This window comes from Rhyacophila brunnea, unplaced genomic scaffold (assembly GCF_057557595.1).
Source record: "Rhyacophila brunnea isolate RB1 unplaced genomic scaffold, BYU_Rbru_1.0 scaffold_3, whole genome shotgun sequence".
NCBI classification, from domain to species: domain Eukaryota; kingdom Metazoa; phylum Arthropoda; class Insecta; order Trichoptera; family Rhyacophilidae; genus Rhyacophila; species Rhyacophila brunnea.
In genome coordinates this window covers 22,911,178-22,923,933 of record NW_028232965.1, presented here as the reverse complement: position 1 = coordinate 22,923,933, position 12,756 = coordinate 22,911,178, and the positions used below count along the sequence as shown (strand labels likewise).

Genomic DNA, 12,756 nt, shown 5'->3' with positions numbered 1-12,756 from the left:
AATTTATGACATTTTGATGGCAGTTTGATCACCAGCTTAGTTATAGAATGAATGCAATAATATCGGCCACAGCTTGATATTTTCAACATTGGGTTTTATATAAATTTATATCAGTATATCTATTCCAAGTACGCAATACTATAACCCTGTAACATTACATTAACATTATTTTTCTCGATCCGAAATAACACCCTTCTGTTACGTTATGTATACTTTACACAAGAATACATTCAGTCACCCGAATAGATAGCACTAGAGTCTCACATGATGTCGCAATGACCAATCAGAGATCAGTCAGGGCTCAACAACCAAGCATCTAAGACGACTTCGCTTTTTTTATTATATTTTTTTTTGGACTAAAATATACACAATACTACTTTATATTTCCCAATTTCTGATTTTTGCAACTATGCATTTATTCCTCGTGGTTATAAAAAAAGTAACGCGTTTTTATTTTGATTGTGTTAATTTTTATTTTAAAAATAATTTAAATTTTAAACTTTGTCATTAAAAAAGAAATTGTATGTCCAATAGATGCGTTGATGATCAGCACACACAATAGAAAAATTAGAGGGAACATTGGTCCCTTGATAATTCTTTGCAGTCATGGCATCGAAATAATGATAGTTAAATAATTTTAGAGATTCCAAATCAATCAACGTAAAAATGAGTATGTAAAGTTTACGTATTAGTTAAACATTTTATTTTAAAATTACTGTTTCAGATAAGAAATTAACTAATTCATCAATCTGACAGAGTGCTGACAAATAATTACCACCAACGGTCAGAGTGCATTACGATTATTATACCCATAAAATTTTGTTGTTGTACATACAGTCAATACTATTATCATTGCAATAAACTGTATCTGACTTGAAATATCACCATTTATTGATATTTCAAGTCATATTGATATCACCATTTATTGATTTTTGCCACAATTTCGATAATGAATACTTTATTGAGTTCTGGGGCTCACAGTCAACATGCATTGTCACTCCAAGAGATGATGCCACTTGTAGGGGCATCCTCTAGTATGGCACTTACGAATTTATTATATATATAATATACATCTGTTATCTATAATCATAAACTACATAGAAGAATAAAATTGCACTCCATTTCAAAAATTAAAACAAATAATTAATAAATTACACTTCGTTTGTTTCTAGTTTCCGATGTTCATTATTTGAAATGATATTTTTTGAGCTCTTTTCAAAACCTTTGTTAAGATCATTTTTTGAATAACGTCAATAAGAATCAAAATGATTACACAATAGAATATAAGACATACCTTGCGGTGGTGCTGGCAGTATTTTGGTTGGAGATTTGAGCGCAGAAAGAGTTTGCACAGGTCGGATAGGCCTAATGTTTGATATAGACGTAGGGGTTGGCACAGAACTGGTCACTGCCATTTTCCCAGGTGATACTGATAATAACTAAAAATAAAATAATCATTATATTCTGAATTTTAAGTTCGACGGTATATATTAATCAAAGTGGGAAATTTGTGTCGGTAATTATCCAATATTACTAGTAAGTACAAACAACTATAGAATGCACAAAAGCAGGAAAAAATTCAAAGTGTCCCTGCGGTCACTATATTCACATAATCAAATTAATCATGGATAAATGCACTGTAAATAAAAACAATTGTTATTTTTTTTCAAAATTAATGTGAATGTAAGTTGATGAAAGTTTTCTTTACCTGATGAATTTTTCCACTGGTGAGTAACCCCATCTTTTGAGCCTCTACGATGCTTAAGTATCGCGGATGAGTATTTTTCGTAGAAATGTTAGCGGTTGTCCCCGTAGATTCTGTGCTCGCCGAAAAAATAAATTAATTAAGTTAAGGTTATATTGTTCAGTTGTCAATAGTGAAGTTACATTACAGGCTTTGGGATGAGAAAAATTTAGGTTACCTTGCTTAACAGACAGTTTTGTCAGAGGTGGGGCTGCTGTCGACTGTCTTATTCGAACGAGTTGATTACTCGGCGTTCTCAGTAGTTGGGTTGTATTTTGAATAGTTCCCATATTAGCGCCACCCGCGCTGACTAATTTTAAACGACCGCTCCCTCCTGGCAACACGACCACTTGCCTACCTGACATGTCTGCACCTATAATTTAAGACATTTATTTTTTACTTTACTCAATTCATTGCATAATTATTTTGTTTGAACATTAAAAAAGGGTTCTTTGATTATTATACAGTGGAACCTATCATAATAAGCACAATTCGTTCCAGAATCTTACTCGTAATGCGAAACACTCATTAAGCGAAACAATTTTTCCCATATAAATTAATGTAAAATACAATCAATGCGTTCCATGCCGAAAAAAAAACTACTTTATTCAAAGAAAATTACGTATTATTATGTAGGAATTTATGACAATAACTAAATCTTTTTTACTAGAGAGCTGTCTAGAGACATTTGTTTTTGCCGATTCGTCAAAATTTGGTGAAAATGTGACAAAGCATTATCACTGAATAAATTTGTAGCGCGCATAGCCACCGCCTTAATAGGGTGATGCTTCTCAATACATGACGCTACAGTTTCCCATGCTTTCAGCATTTCTCTTATTGTGCCAGAAGATTGTTACCTCCTCCTCCTCCGTTGGCAAACTCTTCTCCACAACTTCTTGCTGTGAAACACGATTCAACTCCATAAGCTCTTCCGCGTCACTCGTTATGCGAAATGGAGCCATTTTTTTACAATTTGTTTTGCTCGTTATGAGAGGTTCCCACTGTATTATGTTGGCAAAAGCCATTATTAAATTTGCTTGAGCGAATATGATAATATATAATATTATGTACTGATAACTTACTCATAATCCCTCCAGTTCTAGACTGCAAATTCCCCAAAGAAATCTTCTTGACAACATTAGTATAATTCTTGTTGGACATCAATCCGGCTGGCTTAGGCGCAATCGACACCGGTTTGTGTACTGAGCTGCTAGCGACTCGGAATGTCTAAAAAGAATATAGTAGAATATTACAACATAACAATTATTTTTAAATTATCCCATTAATGAAAGAAATAAATTTATTTATTCTTTTGACTCTTTTCTCAGACTCTGTGACTAATTTATGTTAACTATACGCTCATCTCTTAATTTACGTGGTAGATACTTCCCTCAAAAACTGCGTAAAAAAAAAGATGTGACAAAATCATGGGAAATTTTCCAGAATACCAAAAAAACCAGGCATATAAATAACCGTGCATGATCGGAGAATATGTTAAAAAAACCCCTATGTAAAAAATCAATACATAATTATTATGGACAAAAAATTTGTAATTGCAATATTAATATACTATTCACAATGCTTGTTTTTTTTAATGGTGTTAACAGTGAATTCCTGGTGGAAAACATTGGATTAAATAAAATAAAACAATATTATATAGTAGGTACTTATTTCACATAATTTAATAATAATCAGGACCGGTTTCATCAGCTTCTATAGGACATGTCAACTGATTACAAAATACATAATATTACAGCAATTTATACCAACAAATTTCAAAGACAAAATTATTTACAATAACTAAATGAAATTCTGTTGTGTTCTGCGAATTGATTTGTTCTTGATCGAACAGAGAATTTACTTAATATTAATTTCTACTTAATTACTGCTGCATATATGCTTTAATAAAATATTATGTATTTTGTACCAGTTGACAATGTCCTAGTAAAGCAGACGAAATTTATTATAGAATTATTATTAAATTATGTGAAATATGTTCTACATAATATTGTGTTTTATTTAATTTAACACATTGCTTGTGTCTAAAGCAAATGCTTTTTCTTTTTCATGATTAGTCTGTAATTCAAAATCACCTTATTTTAAATTAATAACAATAATAAATGAAGAACATCCATTACACATTTTTTTTGCTGTCAGTAATATTTTTTATAATATGTACTTAATTTGAAAAACAAAAAATATCTATTTTGCAAAACTGTGTAAAAAAAAATTATAAATTGAGGGATGAGTGTACATTTATTATAACCATTTCGATTTACTGTGGCCAATATGATAGCACATTCAGGAATCAAATCTGGGGCTGTAAGATTTGATATAATCATAATACCGACAAAAAAAACATTTCACAAACCTGAACAGCAGCAGGTGCGTGCACATTGTGAACGGCCTGGCTGACAGAAATGTTTGTAAACTTGGGAGACACGTCGGGCAAAATTATTTCACTGGCTTCATCCTCCACCCCCTGTATCACTATATCCGAATAGTCAACTTGAACTTTTTCAAGAACCTTAAAAACAGAATTGCAAATGAATAATTAGTTCACAAATGGGTTCGATGAACATAACATGCGTACCATATGCATATGTCTACATTGTGTTTTCAGGTAAATGAAAGCAATATATTTATTAAAATGGATTACCCAATAACATTGGATTATTTTGCACGCATTACTAAACTTTTAAAAGTAATTTAACCTCGAACATGCGTCAGTTGGTTGTTTAATTAAACATTATTTTTAATTAGTAAAACTTTTAAGGCCACCAACTAAAACAACGCAGTTGTAATAAAAGGACAATATTGTGAATTTATTATAAAACTAGGTAGGACACCGGTTAAAAGATTTGCACTGAAACATAATACAGAACCACGGTTTAATGCAAACAAAACGCTTAAATTATTGGATAAAACTGTTCATAATATAACTTCAGAAAATTGAAAATTAGTTATGAAACACATTAGAAAACTTTTGAAAAAAATTTATTTGACAATATGAAAGGAGATGGATTTGTAGAGACCGCCATTAAAATTAACTTACTTTTTTATCTTTAAGTCGTGTATCTAATCTATACTATAATTTCGAAAATATATTTGGATGTTTGTACTGTCGAGTCGGTTTTTCTTTATACAAATCCACACGCGCAGTCGGATTTCGGCAAAATTTGGAGGGTAGACGGAGGCCGACGAGCCGGAGTGCGTGGTGGGGGTCTCAAATTTCAGATTTATCCTGTTGCACCCCGGGGACAGTTTTACGGTTCTTGCGGAAAAAGGCCGCCGCGTACAGGTCCTTGAAATGCGAAAGTTAATGCTGCAACCCCTATTTTTATTGAAAATATCGGTAGAATGTGTACATTTAAAAAATATTGGCATTTATTTCAGCTCGATCGGAGGTCAAATGGCAAAGTTAGATGCAAATAATTGTGTTATTAGAATCGCTAATCGGTAGGGAGCCAACCGAGCCGGCGCGGCGCGGGTGACGCAGTGCTGCCAAATTTTCTAATGAATCCGATTCAAAAAGGCTCAGCGAGACTCATCCTATGTACAATTTTCAGCTCTGACAGATTGCATATAGATAATCTGATGATTTGGCGTAAACATTTCCATCGCGTTTCCGTGTTTCTTAAATTCAATCTTTTGCACTCTTAAATTAAATTTAGAATTTTTAATTTTCAAATATTAAACTATTCCATTCCCGGGCAGCGGCGGGTGATACTGCTAGTATAATATATTAAATAGTTAATTAGTTAGGTACATGCAATTTGCAATATGTAAGTGAATGTGCAAAACTTATTCACAGAAATAGAAAATCATTTAAAATAGTATCTATACTTACTACATCAAAATCTGTGCGAACGGTGGTATCAATACATCTATAAATAATATTTTAATGAATAAAACTATGTCTATTCGCTTAACATTTCGTAACATGTATTATCGTGCAAATTATAAGACTGCATGCATGGATCAAGAAAGTCGGCGGAAAGTTCTCAATTTTCACGCAATAGTTGCAACTTGTGCGATATCTGCGCATGCACAGTAGAACGATAGTGGTGAACCGACTGGAAAATGTAAATATATACCTGGTGTTGTTCGGATAACACTTCCTCCTCTCCTCCAAGTATTGGCATGTCACTTCCAGAACAAATTTCTTCAGAGTACTCAATATTACCTGGAACAGTTTTTTGGAGTTCAAAACTAAAGAAATAATATACTCTACATCAGAAGGGGGCAAACTTTTTGGATGGAGGGCCAAATTCAAGAATTCAAAATGAGCGCCGGGCCGCAATTAAAATACTATTTTTAGATATACACTATTTATTATCACGAAAAATAAACATTACAAAAAAATAATGCGAAGAATGAAACTGTTGTACATTTTTTTTAAAATCAGATGTTAATTTTGTAGTTGATATTCTCAAAACTGCTTGTAAATGGGCATCGGAGATATTTGATCGTAAAGAAATTTTATTGAAGTTCATGATCGAAAATGTTTGTTCACGTACATTGATTGATCCAAAAATAACGAACATTTTATTATTTTATTTTATTAATGCCCGAATTAAGGGCATTGTCAAATTTGGAGATTTCTTCACGACGATGCAATTCTCTTCAGTGTCACACTGCAGATGAATAATCTCAAATTGTAGCTCTGTCGGTACACTATCAATATCTATTGAAATCGATATACAACGTAGAAAATAGTGGTTACATAGTGTGAGACAAGACGCAAGGAAGACGTACTGAGATAATACATTTACGAAACAACAAATTCTTCAAATTTTAATCTATTGTCAATATTTTTTAAAAAATTATAAAAAAGTTATTCGTAATCAGAAGTACAATTAATGATGGCGGGCCGCAAAAAAATACCCGGCGGGCCGCAGTTTGCCCTCCCCTGCTCTACATGATTAATTTTCAAACCAAAAAACCAATTTGGGGCCCAATTCTTTAAGTTCCAATTATTGTTCAAGTGGAATTTAGCATACTTACGCATGCTGGTAATGTATAATATGCTCATTCCTATGTACTGCGGCAATGTTATGAGCACAGAGATGTTACTTTTAGCATGAAAATTAGCTTAAAAAGCATACTAGAATAAACTGGCTGAGGTTGATAATAATTTAAATATTTAAACATAATTACATCCCTCACTGATTTTCATTTCTTTTTTTCATGAAGACAATCATGATTCAAATTCATGCATAGACCCGAAAAGGTTTCAAAACAATCAGTATAGGTAGGTTTAAAATAGGATCCTGGATTGAAAGTATGGTCCCAACCAGTTTATCATTTTGTCCTGGTTATTTCGAAAAAAATAAAAAGTGCCAAATATACATGAAGTCAAAAAGTGCAGCATCGGAAAATGGCAATTAGGCAACACGAAAACCCAATTTTAACACTGATTTAATACTCTAGAAATTTTCCAGGTTAGGTTAGGTTGTTATGGTGAGTCTAAGTATAGATAGAATGGTATCAGATTCTTCTGGCAGTGTAGGTGACTCATTTTGGTGCTGTTACTTTCAAATGACACCTACACCGTTCCAAAATGATTTCGTCGTGACCGCAATGCCAGAAGAATCTGTCATTCCTCTACTTATGCATATTATATCAACTTGAAAGCTGAGGCATAACGATCAGAAGTTGAATATAACAGTGCAGACGGTAATGGCTTGGGAAGCTATATAAAACCGTATTTATTTCGTTTGGTATGAGATATACCTATTGAGTTATAAAACCAACCTAATATTTCACGGTCGGTTTCCATCATATTGCCCTCCTTAGTATGCACCATTTCCATGTTTACATCCATTTGGGTATGATCGAATTGCTCAAGATGACTCTCATCCAAACTAACATCGGACGTAGCCACTATTTCCTGTTCGCTGTCAAACTAAACCATTCAAGAAAATGTATTAAAGCATATCAAATGTGGAAGAATAGTTAACAAACTTTATCAAAATTCGATCTTACGTCGATTGCACTGTCACCCAGGCCGAAGGATATGTCCAGCTGCTGATCCATTTTAAACAATAATGAACAAACAGATCATTATAATATGTATAAAAATGGATAAATGCAGAATCATTTATTGTAAATAGAGGACCCCGAGTTTAAAAATCACAGGGATTAGTGTATTTGAAATTGGCCGCCATTTTATCTGAAATTGACAAATACAAAACACATAAACCAATGTACTAGAATACGCCACTGACAAACAAGATTTGTCAAGTGACGGTGAGACAATTTAACAGCTGCACTTTAGGTACGGCGAAGAACAAATACAAAAATTAGATTCTAACAGAATTTATGAATGTTAAAAACACATTTTTATAGAGAATAAGCAATAACATTTTAAGTATTCGTCTAAATACCGTAAAATTTTTCAAGGCGCTTATTTCAATTTTATACTTTCATAAACACCAACATCAAAAAGTTTTGATAAATCATTTTTGTTGCCAACTCATCAAAACAACATTATAGTACGAAGGATACTTGATTGAACAAAAAAGACAAGCAAAAAAAATACAAGATGCTATATAGGTAGGTATTTATAGTGCTTTTTAAATTGTAAATATTATTTTTGCATTTTAATAATCGATTGACACAATATTTTTTAATGTAAAATGTCCGCTTTTGCTGTCGTTATTTTCTGACATTTTTAAACGATGTTTTATTTTTTACATTATATCAAATTTGTAGGTACAAAGAGATTGGACTCCTCCCCCAAAAGTAGCACACAAATGTCAGTGTGTACTCGTTTTGTGAGAGAAAGTTCTACTTCTCTGAAATTAGGTACACTTTGCTGCAAATGGGCCATACTTGGACATAAAAACGCCCCACTGAGTATTTTTTTTTTATCAACACAGGCTTACAACCAATTTATGATAAACGTATTTTCATTATAAAAAGTTCCCGCAATAAAAACTTTATTAGGATTCAGGGTATATATATTTTATCTATTTAACTCACTTTTTTAACTCTCATTTAACTTTAACACTCATTTAACGTCACTTTCCAAGAAATGCTTCCCACACAGTAATGAATATTTAGATGGCACCCAGCTCTCCCGCCCGACTGCATCAATCCACAATTTCCGAAGAACTAAATGATAGCGTGTTCCCTCTCCAGTCTTTCAATCTCTTTGGTTAGGTAGATAGGTATTATATTGTTGGACAACGTTTTTTAAGACTCACACAAACCAACGCGAATATTTGCAACGAGCCGCTATCGCTGTCTTTTACGGCTTGCATTTATGCAAATTACACGCTTGGCATCACACCAATGCGACAGCGACGAAGACCTAGAGCTCTCACAGACGGGATTCCGGTGTCGAGCCACCGAAGAATCCAGCCACTCTACACTGCAGTGGCTATGGCAGCCACTGAATTCATATCGCACCATCACAACTAAACCGCCACAAGTGCAAAATTATATGATTTGAGTTAATTATTACGTTTAACCGCTTCACCGCGGAACATTTAATTATTATTTAAATACCACGTTTAAATAACATGCTAATTATATATAATGGCCACCAAATGAGGATACAACAGCTGTGCTGTCAGCGCTGTAAGGATTAATAGTCTATCATTCATAGTAGGGGAAATGTGTTCAAAATGGCATAGTGGGGAAAAATAAACTTTTGCTCTACTTGCGAAATGTGCAGTCTAACATGATGCAACTAGCTCAGGAACAATGCATGACCCTTATTTTAAATATTCAGTCATATTGAGTTTACTCAAAACAGCCGTACAAGAAGATCATGCAGTGGAAAGATTTGTGAACCAAACGAATATTTTTGCAGCTTGTCGACAAAAGGTAATATTACATGTATTTTATATTATTAAAATTTAATAAAACTAAAAAAATAATAAAACGTAAAACTCTGTAAGAGACATGGGATACAATGCAAATAAATCAGGCAGTTTAAGCTGTGAAAATGGAATGGAAGAACTTAAAGAAGGCATTTTTTAAATAGAAATAAAACAATAAAAACGGAGATAAACATCTTGGAAGATTTATGACTACTTTTCCAGTGGAAATTGAATGTCAAAATATGAAATTTTTATTTGATAATATATAGTTTTGTTTCTATTTTTGACAAATATTTATGTCGTTTGCCATTTTGTACAACCGGAGGGGTGAAATGATTTTTAACTACACGTTTTTACTTCTTTTTTTTTAAGTAGTTTTACTTTATATTCATGCTCCATTTTTATAAAAAATTATACGTTTTGATATTCTTTTTTTCATTAAACTAAACACTATGCCATTTTGTACACCCTTCCCCTACGTGTACCGAAAATTTCATATCTATAAGTTATCAAAATAAGTCAAAAGATCGTTCAATTTCTAAATGTATTTCGAAAACACAGTACAAAAATGTGAAAGTAAAACCAATTTTGCGATATGGCGGTTTCGGTTAAATAGTGCGTATTTCATAAAGAAGATGTAATTAAATAACACATGTTGGTCGACAAATACAATAATATTATTATTACTACGTATTATTATTATGACGGAGAATCTCAAAGAATTACTAGCGGCAATAAAAATGTTTTTTGGTCGATGCAGCAATAACAAACCATTTATTTTATACAATGCGTATAGAATATGTTGTTTAATAATTATATTATATCTAATAGCTTTTTCGCAGGTACCTATAACTAATATAGATACATACGAATACCAACTAATATATACCTAAAGTAATAATATAACTAACTAAAATATACTAAACGTTAATTTATTAAGATTTAGAATATTTTATAGCTACTAATACGAAATCGTCGCTATAGTACTTGTTTTCCGAATATCCATTTTTGTCAAAATCGACATTTTAATGCAGTTATATTTCTTTTGTCTAACTACACCGAAATCATTTATAAAAATTGTATATTTTCATGTAGAAACAGAGATATTTTTTTAAAAACTCCGAATACGCCATGTTTCGCAACGATTGCTTTGTGCTTATTTTCCGAATGTCAAATAGAATAGCTCGGTCTCACTCTCGCATATCGCTTTCATATAGCTCTGTCTACTTCTAATGTCGCTCACTTCATATGTGTCTGATGTCTGTTTTTCGTCTTTCAAAGCGCGCGATTTTGACTACTATTGTGTTATTCTAAGTTTCTACCGTTTAAATAGTGAATTTATCAAATTTAAAGCTATCAATCTTGTCTGGTACAACACCAGTTCGCTCTGAACTTACAGCAGAGTTATGGAAGTAAGTATTTTAACCTAAATTACTGTATTATGTACTGAGAAACAGAGATAATATCCCAACGGTCATACGAATTGTGCAGTGTGACTCGGTAACTACTGTCTTAAAAAATAATTATTATTAATGTCTATAATCAAAATTTTTTCTGTTTTTAATTTACTTTTTATCTATTCATGCTAAAATGTACGCGAATATTTAATCTCATTTATTAATAAGATGTATGTTTATACCTATTTTTTTGTGGATTTCCATTGAATAGAACATTTGATTGTATTTTCATTAAGTATAATTATAATACTATTGGTTATCCAATAGATATTTTAGTTAATGTAAAATATAACTAATTTATCGTAAGTGTGTGGGGATGGGATCTATGACAGAAAGAGGAATAGAGCGATGTAGACGATGACCTCAGATAAAAACAAAAAAAAATCAACCATTCATTTTCTCAATTCAAAATGAGTAATGATGTTCATAATGAATGAATTAACTGTGACAGGATCTCAGTGATTGTCACTTTGCAATTCGTGCATGTGTGCTAAGAAGAATTTCAATAATTCATTGTGCTCATTCAATAGGGCGTCCAGTTCGCCGACGATGCACCTGGCATTATGCGAAATGAGGCTATTGTAGCCGCAACGTGCATCCACATGATTGATGTCCTCACCGCGCCCATGAAGTAGATTTGTAAAAATGTATGTGGTTCGTTTGGCATTGGCAGCAATGAGCCTACTTTGTGGTATACTTGGCCTTTGATTTTGAACGTAGAATGGAATTGTTGACCATTTGCCGCAGTATTGTGAACTATTTCTGTTGCTCTGGACGAAGTCATTTGGAAGCATGAATTGAATGTGCGAATGGACTTCAGGAACAGGTTTGAATCTGGAACCGTGCCGATGCGCAAGCCGTTCAATGGTTCTGGTGCTATCTCAATTTCTGGTAGTTCCACTTTTCCTGATGCGCAACACATCCTGGCTGACTCATGTTTGAATTTGAGCGCATGACAATGGGGACATTCTTTGTCCATAGCACCAATCAGCACTTTCGGATGAGCGAAATATTTAATATCTGGCTCGTACTCGAATGCGAAACGAAGGAACGAAGAGGATGTAAATGTTCGATGTACTTGTTGGCGTTGTCGGTCATTTGCTCTGCGTGTGTTAACTACGAACCGGCGCGCTTGGCACCGTTCCAATTGTTGTTGTTGATTTCGTTCAGCTCGTGCCTCTTGTGATTGAGATGCACGCAATTGCAACATGCTTACACGCACGTTTTTGTTATCTTGTTGGATTTGTTCATCTGTTCTTTCTGCTCTACTATTTCGCATGTTTGTTGCTTTATTCGTTCGACGGCCCAAATGGCCCCCCTTGCGTCTTGCTGGCATTGTGAACTGTAATACACGCACATAAAAATATATAAATTAAAATAAATCGTACAAAATTTTGCACGCACTGCGTTGTGATATGCCGAATGAAATGTCAAAATGACGCAACGCTTCTCTTGAATTCTTCTCGGACGTAACGCCATCTGTCATTCAACAACATAAATAATTTCGTTCTGTTTGAAATACGAACGACGGTTAAATTTGTTCATACAAAAATAATAAAATCGCGATTAAAAAAAGGGAGGGTAGGGGTAGGAGGATGAAAATTTGGGGTTATAGGTATTTTTTATGCCAAATAATAAAAAAAAACACAAAAAAAAAATTGTCAAAAAAATTAAAGAAAATTTTTCTGGATAGAGATACCCTAATCACCTAGCGGTATAAAAT

The 12,756-nt window shown here is 33.1% G+C and overlaps 1 protein-coding gene across 1 annotated transcript in view; it reads right to left on the bottom strand.

Moving 5' to 3' along the window:
* Window positions 1-8,183, bottom strand: part of LOC147068079 (uncharacterized) — a 33,530-nt gene extending 25,347 nt beyond the window's left edge. The window contains exons 1-9 of the mRNA XM_085953328.1: window positions 8,134-8,183; window positions 7,733-7,919; window positions 7,502-7,652; window positions 5,842-5,930; window positions 4,116-4,271; window positions 2,827-2,971; window positions 1,923-2,117; window positions 1,709-1,818; window positions 1,295-1,439 (exon numbers count right to left, since the gene is read on the bottom strand). Coding sequence (XP_085809454.1) covers window positions 1,295-1,439; window positions 1,709-1,818; window positions 1,923-2,117; window positions 2,827-2,971; window positions 4,116-4,271; window positions 5,842-5,930; window positions 7,502-7,652; window positions 7,733-7,783 — 1,042 coding nt within the window. The 5' untranslated portion in view covers window positions 7,784-7,919; window positions 8,134-8,183. The remainder of the gene's footprint in view (window positions 1-1,294; window positions 1,440-1,708; window positions 1,819-1,922; window positions 2,118-2,826; window positions 2,972-4,115; window positions 4,272-5,841; window positions 5,931-7,501; window positions 7,653-7,732; window positions 7,920-8,133) is intronic.
* Window positions 8,184-12,756: the final 4,573 nt, after the last annotated feature.